The sequence below is a fragment of the Corvus moneduloides genome, chromosome 1 (genome assembly GCF_009650955.1).
Source record: "Corvus moneduloides isolate bCorMon1 chromosome 1, bCorMon1.pri, whole genome shotgun sequence".
In the NCBI taxonomy this organism is placed as follows: domain Eukaryota; kingdom Metazoa; phylum Chordata; class Aves; order Passeriformes; family Corvidae; genus Corvus; species Corvus moneduloides.
The window spans coordinates 128,750,911-128,767,129 of NC_045476.1; the positions used below are offsets into that span (position 1 = coordinate 128,750,911).

The 16,219-nt window shown below is 40.4% G+C and overlaps 1 protein-coding gene and 1 long non-coding RNA gene across 3 annotated transcripts in view; one reads left to right on the top strand and one right to left on the bottom strand.

The window, feature by feature from the left end:
- CPA6 (carboxypeptidase A6) overlaps positions 1-7,363 on the bottom strand; it is an 88,235-nt gene extending 80,872 nt beyond the window's left edge. For both annotated transcript variants that reach the window (XM_032127091.1, XM_032127085.1), the window contains exon 1: positions 7,168-7,363. In XM_032127091.1, the coding sequence (XP_031982982.1) occupies positions 7,168-7,253 (86 nt within the window). In that variant the 5' untranslated portion in view covers positions 7,254-7,363. The remainder of the gene's footprint in view (positions 1-7,167) is intronic.
- LOC116452521 lies at positions 7,287-15,737 on the top strand. The gene is made up of 2 exons (XR_004243525.1): positions 7,287-7,446; positions 14,673-15,737. It is a non-coding gene; the product is annotated as an uncharacterized LOC116452521 (long non-coding RNA).
- Positions 15,738-16,219: the final 482 nt, after the last annotated feature.

A 16,219-nucleotide genomic window follows, 5' to 3' on the forward strand; every position in this document is an offset into this window, starting at 1 on the left:
TAAAGAAACAGTAAATTTTTCTTAGAATAATTTTACTATAATAAACCCCCTAAAAACTCATTTTCAAGGTCCTGCTGTGGTAGTCTCCCCTGTATCACAGCCTTAACTGAGGTGCAGACCGTAAAGAAAAACTGTTTTGATTTGATAAGGTACTTCTGTTTTTTTCCATGGCTGTATTTAAGCAATCTAGAGCATCTTCTCTTTAGAAAATGCTGTTCTGTGTATTGTTTTGTCTGGTAACTTTATGGTGTGGATTCTCTTTAAATAAATACACTGTAAGTCTCATTGTTTCCCAGAGGAAGAGGAGGCTCAGCAGAGCATTGTCCTCCAGAGCATTCAGCCTGCACAGGCAGACACAGAAGGAAGGGGTTCATGCTCCCTGTCCACTGCTGGATTCCAGCTCCCATCCCATCCTCCTCATCTGGCAAGTTCAAGATGCAAAATAATAGAAAAAATGGAATTTATTGTCCCCATCCATTTGTTGGTCTGAGTATATTTTCAGTTCAGAGTACTGTGGTTTATCTACCCTTAGGTGCCTTGCAGTTTTGGAGCTTTCTTTGCAGATACCTTCCTGAAAATCACAGTCTATTTAAGGTCTGATTCTGATCTGATATACTGAGGTGCAAATTAGTAGCACCCTTGAAATTCATGCACATTTTGCTGTAACACCAACATCAAATCAGAACCATAACTTCGTACCCACATGTACAGTCATGTAAATGAAGCCTTTAAATCGGAATCAAAATTAACTGGAAAAAAATTAGAATTTGGCTTGTCTCCAGAATTTTGCTGACTGTGGATTTGTTCCTGCAAATCTGAGACCAGCAAAAGTCCTGTTTTAACCACAGTAGAGTTTTCAGAGAGAGGTTTAATGTGTAACTGTAATTATTAGTTCTCATTTTCCAACTAAACCTGCTTACCGTAAATAGAACAGAGAGTATGGGTTTCACTTGTTTTCTGCTTGAAAAACAATACTGATAACATAAAGATGTAAGCTAGGAGGACAGAGGACAGTACCAATGCTGTTTATTTAAAATTATTTTCTATTTTTATTTTGTATTGAGAAAAATTCTTTTAATCTCTTGCCTGAGAGCAAAACAAATCGTACTGCCTAAGCAGTAGAAGTACTGACTGCTGACCTACACTGCTGTTCTCAGTTTTGAGAGCTATATGCATGCTCACAGCAGGTTTTGCTTGCAGGAGAACTGAAGAGATGCCCAATATATGATCAATATAACTGCTTATTTCTTGACTTCCTCCTGACCATTATGCACACAGTGCCCTCTTAAATACTATGTTCTACCACAGAAGAGGGAGTACAGTTTCTGTTATGTATTCAGAAGTAAAATTAAGGAGAAAACATAAGTGAAGAGCCATGCTGCAAGACAGAGATGACAGAGTTTACCTCCAGGAGATAGTGAGAGATGATTGATGGTGTCCATTCACCTTCAACTGGATACAACAATAAACGTTTCCTACAGTGTTTTGACCATGTAAGGCCATTTCAGACATATGAATGACATTTTTACAGATACTAGAATTTCAGGAGATGAGACTTTGGGATCCTGTTTATTGTGCAGTGTGGGATACAGCGCTGTACAGTGTATGAAACTAAGGGTTCCCTGTAAAATATTAGCAGTGTATTCAGAAAAGCAGATTTTTAGCCTCTCTTTTTCAAATTTGCTCCTTTCAGAACTGTGAGATTCTTTCTAAACTAAAAGTAGGTTATGCTGTCTTTTATATGAATTGCTCACATATTTTAGATTTCTTTTTTCTTTAGTGAAAAGAATCAATATGTACGTAATTTATACAGTGTCTGTCCCCTGTTAAGTGTTTGTTAAGCCCTGTACAAAACATTCAGATTTGAGAACTTCATTTTAAGAAGCCTATGAATGACTCTGGCAGTGTGAACTCACAGCAGCAGCATATGGTGAACACAGTGGAGAAGTGGGAGCTTTGGAATTCACTGCAACTACTACCAGAAGCTCTGGGAAAAGCTGTATTTCTTTGCCTGCTTAATTTCATGAGACAGTGAAGCTGGCATATTCAAAGTGGATGTTTTAGACTGAGGGTCCAGGCAGATTTTATTTGTGAATTTCTTATTTTTAAAAGTGTCTTTTTCTAAGTACATCTTAGATGTATCCTAGTTTTTTTTGCATACATAATTGTTGGATTCAACCCTGAACATGAATTTTCTTTAATAATAGACTACATTCCCTTTTGTAACATACACACTTTAAAACGAGGAAAGTGTAAGTGTTTACTGGAATTGCTTTTACACTTCCAAAAGAATCATTCTTACTGAAAGGCCATAGGTTGCATAAAAGCTAGGAAATCTAGGACAGGTTCAGAGCTCCTAAGCAGGGGTGCAAGCTTTGCCCATGTCTTGATTTTTTGTATCTTCCCTTACTTCCCATGCTTTTCCCCCCATCTTTTCCACCTGCAGAGGTCAGAAGCCACAACACCAGGCAATGGTGTCCCAGTCTGGATAAGTGTATGGGCACCAGGCTCACATGGTGACCTGAATCTGCAGTTCCAACACAGCCATAATAAACTGGGACCCTCCTTGCCTGGCATGCACTTCACCTAGGTAGTGTGGATGTGTACTGTTCCAATTATTTTAAAAAAGAAAGTAAAAGAGGGAAAGGAAGAGCAACTGAAACACTTTGTATTTCTCATTTATTATGAGGAGGGCAGAGAAGCTTTAAAAGGGAAATTTATGATGCTTGGGCATAGAGGAGAAAAATAACCAAAACTCGGCAGTACTTTTTTTTCCTGTTGGAGAACATAAATGTTATTGTACAGGTGGAGTATCAGGTAATGAGAAAACACATAATTAGAGCTGTGGTGTTGGGACAATAATAGGTAAGTGGTCCCAGAGCTGTTGTGGATTTCACTGATCTGTGCTGCTTTTAGGAATCAGTGGTGATTTGACTACATAATTATTGGTTATCTGAAAAAAAGAATACTCAAAATGGTTTTTGCTATAGAGCTCACAGCTTTTCACTTCTGAGAAGCTCCCTGACACCATCCAGAGAAGCACTAAGTTTGGTTTTCATCTGAATTAATATGATTACCTTCCATCTCATGCTGGTGGTGTGCTTTCCAAATGCTTTTTTTGCCAGTGTTCATGACATTTTTAACTTTGACTTGGGGATGGAGAGCTGAGCAGCAGGGAGAAAGAAATTTTTTTACACAGCAGAGCTTTTAGTCCCTGATCAAAGCATTTGGAAAAAATCTGCAAAGGGAATAGCACAGGAGGAGTTCCTTTCCACTTCTCAATTCCCTCAGCAACTCATTTTCATCACACTCCCATGTGTTTTTTCCATGAGACAGAACAATTGCCAGCCATTGTGTGTAAGGTACTGTGAGATCAGAGGTACTTAGTTATGGTATGTAGGGGTATTAATGGGCATTAAAATACCTGAAATTTGCTGAACGTTCTCAGATTTGATATCTGTCCTTATCTCCATGAACAGTTGGTTTATGCAATTTGCCGGATGTCATATCCCAGTAGCTACAGCACATTATATCTTGGATTACAGAACATCTCTTTACTGTTCTGTTTCCTTGCTATCCACCTCCACATGACTCCCAGTTTATTTTATGCGGTTGTTACACAGTATCATGGCCTTCATCTGACCAAGAGAAATGACAATTATCTGCAGTACTGCAACTCATTGAGGAATAACATTTTGGAGGACTTACCATCTTGATCCAATATTTAAAAAGACTTCAAATCTTGCAACAAATACCTTAGAGAAAAACTGGACAAGTTATTTCAGCCTTTGCCTGCACTTGGTCATCAACATGTGAGAGAAGAGGTGAGATGAGGAACACTTCTGAGAAGGCTTTGGAAGAACAAAAAGTAGGGGAGAAATCAGAGGCAACATGCTGAGCCACCATTTACAGGTGGAGGTAGATGAACTGAAGTAAAAAGATCACAGTAGTGATTTTTAAAGAATAAATGAGAGAGATTTTCTATTCTAAGAAAACTTGACCTGCTAATGGGAAGTCATCTCCTTCATAGGATTCCCAAGAGTAGGAAGATTGCTGCATTTGGTAAAAAATCCTCACAAAACTCCGTCTGCTCCAGCACCCTATTCTGTAAAGCTATCAAAAGGTTCCTACTAGATTCATTTTATGTCTCCTGCTTCCTGTAACTGGAAGAAACAGTGAACAACTCATCTTTATCTACTAGGTCCATGTGGCTCTAAGTTTGAAGACATCTCTTAGAGCCTAAATTGTTTCTACTGGACACTGAAGAGTTCTAGTCCACTTGGTTATTTCAGGAACTTCAGCTATTCCCATGCATTTGGTTATCACTGTTACCCTGTTTGAATTTCTGGCAATGGCCTCCTGAAAAATCCTCTTAAAAATTCCACATCTACTCTGTCCAAACCCTGATGTGTGTGTGTGCATCTCCCACTTATCCACTTCCCCTGGAACCTTTGGACAGAACATACAAATGCAGGAAGGAAAAATGTATGTGTCAGTATAATTTTGAATTTGCTGTCGGGTGGCCGATTAGCAGTGTCTTCTAGACAGCTCCTCTTGAGTTCCTTCAGGCACAAGAACACAGAGGCAGGTTGAACTTCTGAGTATTGTGTGAAGCAGAAGGCAAATATAACTGTCCCTCAGTCTTTCCAAGAGCTCTGCGGGCATGAATGCTTCTTCTTCTTTGCTGAGACTCCCCAAATACTTGCTGAGTTCCCAAAGGTATCTGGAACACATTTACCTAAAGATGTGCCCATATGGCATACCTGGCCTGCTTGACATAGTTTGGAGAAACATGTGCAGTACCAGTAAATTGTCTTAGGTCTGAGTCCTCAACTAAAGAGTTACAATTGCATGTACCTATTAGTGCTGACGTAAGTTTATGAGAAATGTTTCCATTACTTTTTTTGGTTCTTTTTTCCTCTCATTCTTTTGCCCTAATTATACTTATGCCTTTTCCCTTTATGGTACAGCTTCTGACACAATAGAAATTACTAAGATTCACAGATGTTTCTCAGCACAAAAAGAAGTCAGTTTGTTGGGACACCCCTTCTAACGGTGAACATTAGCAAAATATTCACCTCCTAATTGGCTTTCTCAAAAGAAACCCATCAAAATTTTTTCCCCTTGAGTGACAGCCAGGTTCAGTAGTAATGGCAGTACTTGTTCAACTGTTTCTAATCAATGGCACACACAGAAGAAATTAAATGATCCCGCTCAGGACACTGGGATGATGACAGACAGACAAGATATATTCATAATCCTGTAGAAACCTTCATCCCATTTCAAAATAACTTTCCATCATCTTTTATTGACAAAATTAATGCCAGGACGGTAGAAATGGAAAATATTAGTAGAGTGGGGAAAATATTAGTAGAGTGGGAAAAATATTAGCTTGTTTTTCCAGTTTGTGTTACACATGTGGTACACATTCTGGTTTCTGTTTCAAATATGACCACATTTTCAGCAAGGCTTGTAAATGTATCTTGGCCCCCTACTACAATTGCCTATTGACCAGGAGTTTTTATAATTAACTCTAGCTTTTTTTTTTTTTTTTTTTGAGCAGTGATTTTCTTGCCCAACTTCTGGAAGCTGCTGAGAAGTCTCATTTTTTTGAACTAGAGTCTATGCAAAAGCTTCAAAACCAGGGATCAACAAAGGAGAGTTTGGGCAGGTCTTTCACATGTCACCTTGGGAATATGAGATTCTGAAACAAGAAAATAATTTTTAAAACTTTGAACAAAATTGTTGAGTTGCATAAATGAGCAGAGGTACAATATTTGAATTTTTATGCATATTATTCTATTTGAACCAACTTGATTATAGCTGACAATGTCACTTAAACCTAGAGGATAGTAAAATGTGTATTTTGACATTTTACACATCAATTAGTAGATAACTCATGTAATTAATATTCAGAAAAAGTTAGGCACCAGCACTGTCAATGTGTTATTCATCTCAATGTCACCTGGAAACAAACTGAATGCTATCTTGAATTTTAAAAAATTCAAGACCCTGGAGACCATGCCTGTGCTATGGACTTCAGACAGAGAGAACAGTGCTGTGGCACAAAACTTACAGTGGGACCCTGGCTTTAAAGAACAGTTTAGTTTTCTGTCCTGCTGCTTTCTGGCACTGTAAGGAGGACTCTTGACTGTGGTGGCCTGTTTGATTTCGCAGTGCAGACAGATACTGGGACCTGAGGAACTGAACAGAGATGGTGAAACAGCTGTCAAGTGTTTAACTACTTTCTGTCACTAATAGTGACCCAGGGGTAAATGGCTTCATATCACATTACCAAATCCTTGAAGCTTAGGGAATGTTTTTTTTTAACTTCATTTTAGTAGGGGAATTTCTATGCCTGGCTTGGCTACTCCAACAAAATGAAAAGAATAATACAGCTCTTACTTCCACAGAGAGGGATGCTTATTCTGACGAATTTGCTGATCACTTCGAAAGAATTTTATACTGTACATTGACACACGCCACTGGCTTCTAATGCTCCTATATTTGACTGCCTTTTCATTTGCATCATAAACCTATTATGTCAAATACTTACTAAAAACAAAGTTTTTAAACCGGGCAAAGAACATACACTTTGGAGGCAAGTTCACATTTTACTACTACTTAGTTCAATCTTTCCCTCTCTAACACAAATTTGAACTCCCGCTGAAAAAAAGAAAAAGTCTAGTTTGAAATACACGTGAAAGTTTTAGTCTTCACTTGCTTACAGTAGAGTTCCCCTATTGCTTGAACTTCTTATGCATTCCCTAATAAGACTGCACGCTGTTCAACGTCTGAAAAACGATTTTAAGTTCCAGTACAATTGTATCCTAAAGGAAAATACAAACCTTCATTCATTTCAGAGCACGGTGGAGCCTCGAAACCTATTATTTCCCCCCTGTATAATCGCAATTTCCTTTTTCACAAGGACACTCAAACTTTTTTTTCTTTTCCCCCAATGTAGCATCCTACCTTTGGCTAACAGAGACTAGCAGCACCTCTTTCAAGAACTACATGCTATAACTGCCAGCAAACAAGCCCACGACCAGGTCGGCGGCGGGAGGGATGCCCGAACATGCAGACACCAGCCGGTTCTGGCCAGCGGAGCGGAGGGAGCACGGCCGCGGTGCTGCGCCCCGGGCGGAGCGGGGCGGCGGGCGGACTTACCCGGCGTAGCGGCCGCGGTGGCCGCGGAGCGGTAGCGCAGCCTGGAGGCAGAGCAGACAAAGGGGCAGGAGCCTGCGGAGCGGCATCGTGCGGGGCCGCGCCGTCACCGCCGGCACCGTCACCGTCGGCACCGCCACCCCCGGCACCGCCACCGCCGCCGCGCCCGCCCCAGGTGGCGGCTGGTGCCGCGCACACAAAGCCGGGGCCGGGGCTGCAGCCGGGAGGAGCGGGGCTCTCGGAGGTGTCGCTGGTCGCCAGCGGCGAGGGCAGAAAGTCGGGGTAGGACGCCCGTCGGCCGCAGCCCCGCCGCGCCTGGGCACGGGGATGGGGACGGGACGGGGACGGGACTGGGCGGGGAGGAGCCCGCCCGCCCGCCGGGGAGGGCCGGGGGTGCGGGGGGTGCGCGGCCCCGCCGCCGCCCTGCCCCGGGGGGAGCCCGGGGGCCGGCAAGGGCCGGGTGGGGGCGAGCAGGCCCCCGCGGGCACGGCGGCTCCGTCGGGGCTGGCGGGACGAGGGCTGCGGCGGGGTGGGCTTCGGCTGCAGGTGCGGCGAGGCAGCCGGCCAAGGGCCGCTTAACGCGCAGTCAGTGGCATCGGGGGATTATCGATGAGGTTTCCCAGGCTGGGCAAGAGGTGAGGCTGATGAGAGGGCAGAGACACACTTCCATGAAACAAAGAGTGGTAGAACGTCCACTAGGAACCATAAAGGGAGGAGAACGTGGGATTTCAAGCTACCTGTGAGGTCAAAAATCTTGGGTCTGAGCAGTGAGAATGGAAGAGACACTGATACGATAGAGTGAATTAAAAGCCAAGCATGATTTTAAAACTGGACTTTTGCTATCTCTTCCGCACTGGTGAGGATGAAAGATCCATGTAAAGATAAGTCATTGGCGCACTGAGAATAACAAGGAAAATGGGAAGAATTTTGCTGCAAATAATTGTAGTTTATAGAAAGCACATAGAGTACCTGTTAAAGAGAATGTAGGTAAAAATGTAATGTCAATATGGAATAAATGGTAGCCCCTTTGATACATTTATGTTGAATTTACTAAAAAGGAGCAAAAATTGTTTCAAACCCAACTGATTCTCAGCCTCTCTGACAGCAAAATGAACGAGTGGGCTGTAGAAAAATAAAACCAGCTGACATTTGAACGTGTGAGAACTACTGTAAATCCCTGTTAATGTTTCAGAAACACAGGGAGCCTTTTGAAAAAGGACTGTATTAAACCACACACACTTTATATTCTCTGGCTGAAAGGCAAACAAGCATTTTCCTTTGTCTCTTTTTCATACTGGCACCAAATCTGACACTAGTTGTATGATAGAGTCTGGAGGTGGAAAAGGCTTTGTCCAAGGCAGGATTATTCTCTTCTGTCTGGTTATTGGTGTTCTCACCCTTGAGCTTCCCATCCCCCCATAACATGCCCTGCTTAAAATCTTAAATTTATTTCTGGTGAGAATATGCAGAGGTGAATGTGTGTGTGTGTGTGCTTAAATGCTGTACATCTCTTGTTGGAAACACTTTCCATTAACTACAGGCAAGCCTCCAAATCTGTTCTGTGAATCTTCAGTCTTATAATAAATGCAACTTCAACTTTACAAACACCTATTTAATAAAAGCTCTACTCTCTGTTCAGAAGTGACTTCAAAGGTAAAGTCGAGTAAGTGAGTTTTGAAGGGGGTGAGTATGATATTAAAGCAAAGCCCACTGCTTTATTACACATTTACATTTCTTACTGTTATTCTTGCGACACCTGAAGTGCATTGGGTAATACACTAATTTATTTAAATATTTTTAAAATGTAGTTTGGCTATTATACGAAAGTATTAGCTTTCCAGATGAAAACCCGCCTCTATTTGAGTTAGTAAGAACTTTACTTTTGGCATCTCTTTGTAGAATAATTTAGCTGTTATTCTAAAAATTTTGCTTTCAAGAGGAAAACTTGGCTTCATTTGAGTTAGGGAGGATGTAATTATGGGGGGCTTCTGTGGCTCTAGGTTTCAGTCTTAAATCCTGCCTTCCTGCAACATTCCTTGAAAGTAAAATGCAAGAAGGTATGAGATAGAAAGGAAACTCATGCACCAAAACTAAATAGTGAAGGAAAGTAACAAAATAGGGAATCAATACTCAAAAAAAAGGTGTCACTACCTTTGTTAATAGGTACTACTTCAGGCAGTTTAAAATACATTTTAAATATAATTTTAAAGTACACTTTTAAAGCTATGGGGAAGCTGGAGAAGGAAACAGCTCAAAAGTACCAAAAAGGGCTTTGACGAGGTAGGGATAGTGAGGCGGATACAGGTCCATTGATGCCTCCTTGATCCATCAGTTTAAATTTTACTGTGTTGCAGGGCATACTGGAGGGAGGGCTGGAACTCTGTCATGCTGGCAGCTAGGAAAGTATTAAAACACTGTAGTTGAGCCTGGAAGTTACACGTGGCAAGTCTACTTTCTCGACAAGAAGGGGCTATCTAACTTGCACCCAGCCAAACAAAGGATTTGAGACAAAGAAGATCAGAGCTTCTATTCCCTCTCTTCTTGGAACAGAAAAGAGAAATTGCCAGGAGCAAGGACTGCTTGGTAGTAATAACAGCTTTGGATGGAACAGAAGAGAGCAAACTGAGATATGGTTTCCCTCTTAATGAATCAAGTTGTGGGATTTTTCACAGCGTCCTACACTTTACAAGGAGCGCATACTGCCAAAACAGAGGCAATTCTACACAGCGTGGAAAGAGGAAAGGCTTCATTAAAGTGAGTGGGCAGGCAGCCTACATCTCATACCTGGACTTTAGAACATGCCACTTACTGGGAAGAGCAGAAAAAAGGGCATTAGCTTCTTATGAGCATATTTTATAGCTTTGAGTTTGCCCAACTCTGACCTTCATGAGAAGGTTGCATGGCTTGAATGAACAATCCTTGCTGCACATTTGTTAGAGACAAAGCAGTTCAGAAACAGGAGCTTAAAAAGGGTTTGCATTTCCTAGTTTAAATCATACCCATTAATGATAAATTAGACTAAGCGTGTTCATGCTGGCATTTTCTCTGCTGTAACTCATTAAAAAAGATTGAAGTTGATTGAGTGTAATGTTCTTTTCAAGATCTGGTCTCTATTTCTTTTAACTCCCACAGAGCCCTTGTCAGATGAAGGAAAGTGAAAGTAGCCCTGCTGGTTATGTTCTAGGTTAGGTTTGTGGTCTAAAAGAATGAATGTGATATAATCCATGCATGAGTGCCATGGCTAGTTAGCCTTAACTAACCACTCTGTGTAGTCAGAAATGTTACTGTAGCAACAGAGATCTGATAACCTGAGAATTGCCCACTCTTAGGGCTTGGTTATTCAGGTTGTGCTGGGATTTGCACTGAGACAGGCTGCTGTTGGTACCTGAGACAGTTTCCTTACAATGAACCAGGGCTTGACATTGCCTTGGAGGGTATTCAGATGCAATTTTCTTACTAAAACGAAGTACAAGTATCTTTAGAAGGAAGGAGTTTTGCAATTTAGAATTTGACATTCTGTCTTCAACTTACTTTGGGATGCTGCATTACCATAACTGAAAAATTTTATCTGAATTTGTGTCATTGGCACTGAACTTTCATTAAATGGTTAAATGAAGTGGAAGAATGGAACAATTGCACTTAGAGAATTTCTGTCTTCTGCTCTTATTCTGTTATTCTGCAGGAGGACAGGAATACAGGTTAAATATTCTTTTCTGTTTTGTAGAATCAAGGGACATTTAAATATGGGTATGCTTTAGAAGCAGCTAAAGAAAAATAGATGTATAATAGACAATTCATCAACAGATCAACCCTCCATAGAAGCCTTTAGGAATCATACTGATAGATAACATCAGAGCACAGTATTACAAACCTGATGAATCCATTCCTTAGAATAGTTTTAGTCTTGGAAAGACTTGTATACTTTTGTTCATAGGTGTCTTTATACATACAGAGTTCTTAGAATTAACCATAGGAGAAAAAAAGTCTTTAAAGGCTTTACTGCAGGCACCATTGTGAAGAAAAGTTTGTTCTGTCTTGAGATTCTGCATTAAGACACATGTGGCAACTTGGTTTCAGACTTTTGGCTGAGTGTTCTGAAAAAAAAGCATTGCTCATGACAAATAAGAGGTGTATATAACTGGATAAACAAATTGCATTGAATATAGACTTTGTCTCAGATGTCTCTATCCCTGCTAACACACATAAAAATATTCCCTATATCTGAACCTCCATGATAATTTTTTTTGAGTGAAAATACAGCCTTTTATTAGGCAAGAGTTTCCCCTATCTTTTCTGTTCTGCTGAAAAATTCATGGTGGGGAAATACGAGGATGGCAATTAAAAAATTTCTTGCATCTCCTACACAAATCATGTGTATTTACTTTCTGTACAAATGATTTGTGTGTAGTAACACACTGCACTTGTATTTCACATTTCTCCATCCTTCTCTGAATTTCTGTACTTTATAGTGGTTAAAGATCTCAGACTTCTTCTAACTTCATGTAACCAGTATTTTGGAGTTGTTTTGCAGCTGGACATACTAAGATATGTGGAGGCTGAATAATTTGTCCCAAGAGTTAAGAGCAAGTCTGTAGCAACTTTAAGTCTAGCATTTGGATTTCATGACTATAACCACTCAAACATATGGAATTTGTGAATTTGTATTAGATTGTACTTCTAATTTAAAAGGCAAACATTTTAGTTCCCAGAGTCTCAAACTTGTCTGAGGGTGCTTGGGCTTAGATACAGTCTTGCTTCTTTTGCTCCAAGGGTAGTGACAAATCCCAATGAAAGATTTTATGCCATAAAATCAAAGAATCATAGAATCATTGAGGTTGGAAAAGACCTCTAAGATCAGTAAGTCCAACCATTAACTGAGCACTGCCAACTGCATTGTATGTTCAGTATCTAGTTCTAAAACACATTGTTTGCAATCACTGGAGACCCAGTTACAATGTTGAGAAGAAAGGAAAATTATAACAATGTTATTTTGAAACACCGCTAGAAATCTTCTGAATCAGCACTGCTCTATAGCTGCTACTGCCCACAAAAGATGGCAGGTGCCCAGTATTTATTCATATCAATTGGCATTTGCCATACATACATGTGTGAAAATATTGAGAAGGAAAAGGTACTTCTGAAAGAGTACATTCAGTACAATGGTGTTCTGTGTGACTCCCCAGACAACTCCTGGCTGCAGACATTCTGCAGTGAACTATTATTATATCTTCTGGGAGGAAAGGGAACATTACGTAGAATATCGTACTGGAGGTAGGTGAAGCAGAAACTACGGAGTTGTTAATTTATCTGTCAGCTGCACTGGTATGAGAAGTGTCTTTCCTCCTCCTCTCTTTCTCACCCTTAACATTGCCTCATAATTATCAGGTCATTTTACCATCTGTGCCTGAAGTGATATTTTGATGGTCCTCCTTCAAATTCAGATGCCTCAATAGCTTGCAACTATATAATTAGGTAGCATGTGCTTCAGAGCTTTATGCAACTTGAATGCTGAAAAATGCTGAAAAGACTGGAAAATATGAATGGTGAAAAGTACTGGTATTACAGAATTCTGTCAATCCTGAAACATTAAAAAGCCAAGGAATAAAGTCTAGATCTGGTGAAATATGTCAGAGGAGGAAAACAAGGAGAACCCCGCAAGCATATTTAATGCAAACATCCTTGGGTCTTACAAGCAGGCAGCACTATGGCAAGATCACACCACCTATTGTCAACAACTCCTAAAAAAAGTGGATGCATGTGAGCTGGGCTATGAGAGGGAACTGTTTCAGTTGGGAAATGGAGAACTGCCAGATCCCCAAGGGTGCTGCTGGGCCTGCCTGCATCTGCCCAGGGCTCCCCAGCCCTGCCCACAGCCCAGGGCCCCAGGTCAGACCCTGCCCCAGTGATGCCACAGCAGAACTGGTCCCCAGCTCCCCACAGCCCTGCCTGGCCATAGGCCCCAACAAGCCAGGCCCACATCCTGGGGCTGGGGCTGCCCTGGGACACCCTAATACTCCCAGCTCACAGGGAGCTGCCTTTTTCTGCTCCCTGACATGTCTGTTCATCCTCTCCAGCTGGGTGGCTGACCCAGTGAAGGCACACATAGCGTGGCGGCTCAAACCAGAGGCAAGTGGCTACAAAGCCAGAAGAGGCAGGGTGGCAGGAGCTTGCAGGTACCTGAAGTTGAATTGTAGCTATAAATATGGAAATATAATGCCAAAAAATAATCTGAACTCAACCCCCCTTTTTGTGATTAACACCCTACTTGAATTTTACAGCCACTGAGTTATTTTTGACCAATATTCTACTAATTTAACAAGAGGTGACTTTACAAAATTTGATTCAGGAAAGAACTTCATAACGAGAATTTCATAATTTCATCATCTGCTGGAAGTTGTGGGATCCATATATTTTCACTGGAAGGTCATCTCTTACAATCTTCTGTTGGGGAGTCCTTCCTTTAAATGTGATCCTTTGAACTTACTCATTTAATGAAAAAATTTTAAAGAACAACCTGTAAAACTGTTTATGAAGAGAAAATATGGAAAATAGTTTGTTTAAAGAAAGAAAAAATTGCTGAAGATGTCCATTAATGTTTTCATCCAGGGCTCGTCAAGTATTTTTTTCACCTCACATCCATGTTGGTAATGCTGTTTCACAGAGCATGACAGTGCAGGAAGGACACGTGATACAGTTAAAGAACATTTTAGATTACAATTTAGCTTTTTCTCTTTGTCGTTGGTAGGCAGAGTGATCTGAATGTGGTGTCTAAGCTAGTCCTTGCAGTACATGATCTGAATGCAGTATCTCTTTTCCTTCATTAGAACAAGTACTAGTGTTTTATAACTCAGGTAGCATGTAGTCTTCACTTGTTGCTCTCTTAAATGTGGTGATTTCAGGCATGACAGCAGTGGCTGAGACACAGATGTGCAATTTTTCCACTTCGTATTTCCTTGATTGATTGAAATTCCCCTCATAAGCAAATGAACCCGTCACCCCTGGCCAATGAAAAAATATACTTCTCTTGATAGGCTGTTCCACTGTTGGAGAAACAAAAAACCTCAACCTGGAAGCAATATATTAGGAAAAAAAAAAGGTTTTGAGCTGCTGTGTTACTGTCCAAAGAGGTAAGCACATGAAAACACAGAACAGGAGCAGACAAGCAGAGTAGAAAATACCTTTACCCCTTAGGAGCCTGTTAAACTGTTTTTCTTTCCTGAGTAGTCAGTCAGCAGATGTCAACTTGTTAACCAAGTGATTACTTTCTCTGTTGTTTCTTAACACTATTAAAAGTGTTTCACATACCCAATCTCTGTGTGACTGTAGAAGTGGGATAATCCTTTGTGGTAACATTTAGCTCAGGTATATGTGCAGGTGAAGTATAGTAGGTAAGTTCTCCAGGTAAAAAAACTCAATTCAAGTCCCTTATCAGCTCAATTATTCTATTCTCAGTTCAACCATCTTGCTAAACTTTAAATATTTGTTTGTTTGTTTGTTTGCTTTTCCAGCCCAGATTGTGTCCTGCTTTCCTGCCCACAACTTGTGCCTGATACACCAGACAACCAATGAACATTTTTGAATCTGGACTCCATAGAGTGAAAACTCTCCTTATTCTAAGACATTGAAAAAAGAGCTGTGGGACCTTTTTCCTGGAAATGAATTACAGTTTTCTGCCTTCTATTAGTGCAAAACTTAGTAGTGAAGATCCATATGAAATGTCAAGGATAGTTTTTCCAAGTAACATCTTCATTAACATGGAAGTATTTTGGTGTAATACCATTTTGCATTCTGTCACGCAGCTATCACTGGATATAAACAAGTGACTGCATCTGAGAATATTGTTGTTTCAAAGAAAATATAAAATTATTATGCAATACTTCAGTCAAATTTTGTCAGATTGGTTGATATATCTGATAGAATTAGACCATCCATGCACCATGGAAACTGTTTCCATAGCAAAAAATCTCTTAGCTCAGAGACTGTTCGCCTGGATTAAATCCAAGGATTTAAACTGATAATCCAGAGCTTTCTCTTACAGCTAGAAAGGTCAATAGTTATGAGGAAATTGCCACACAGCTCTCTGAAGGTTGTACCATCCCACTGCTGGAATATATTCTTACCCTCAAGAACAAGAGAAGTGTCATGATGTTTCCTTTCATTTCACATATCTTTGATGTTCCATATGCCAACAGGTGGTTTAGAGGCAGTGGCACATCCTGCCAGTATTTTCAGCTACCTGCCAGAAATACAGACAATTGATGTCATAACAGAGTCTTCCTCTGTAATGCCTCAAAAAACACCAGTTACTCTACTGCAGAGAAACTACTTTTTGAGCCATCTAGTGAGGGTAGAGAGAGTAAAAAGCATAAAACAATAAGGTCTTTCACAATAGACACACCATTACCTGTTTGAAAGCTGATTAAGAAAGAATCATGGGGTCTTGAATTTGTGGATCGGCATATTAATACAGCACAGGAAGGACACTGATTAGGATTTGTTAAGGGCCAAATGAAAAATATATGTTATTTCCTAAATATCTCTCTAATAAACAAAAATAAAAACTGTATTGAATTGAATAACCTTTGAGAATAATTTATTTTATGGCCTGAAGACATCATTCAATGATTGCTATTTTCCAGGAAATAGGACAGTACTGCCTAAAAGTTCATCCTGGTTCAGTAGCGAAACAGTGCAGTGATTAAAAAGGAAAAAGCAATATGTAACAAGAAAAAAAGAGAAATATATACCGGTGGATACACACATTCTACACTTTACAAATTCTGAGTTATAAGAGGATTTAAAGGCATCAGGAAGAAATTCATGACTGACAAGCCTAAGAACAAAGGGGCTTAAATACATCGAGTAGAGTGTAAATCCTTGCTGTGGCAAAGAGGCACTGCTTGATGGTTAAATTATTAATAATGCAGAATTAACATAAGTGTTCAATAGCAAAATTTGTTCTGTATTTGTAAAGAAGCAAGAATCAACATTATAATCTAATACTTTAAGAGAACTGGGAATCATTTGAGAAGTGATCAAGGAGGATCATGAGCAA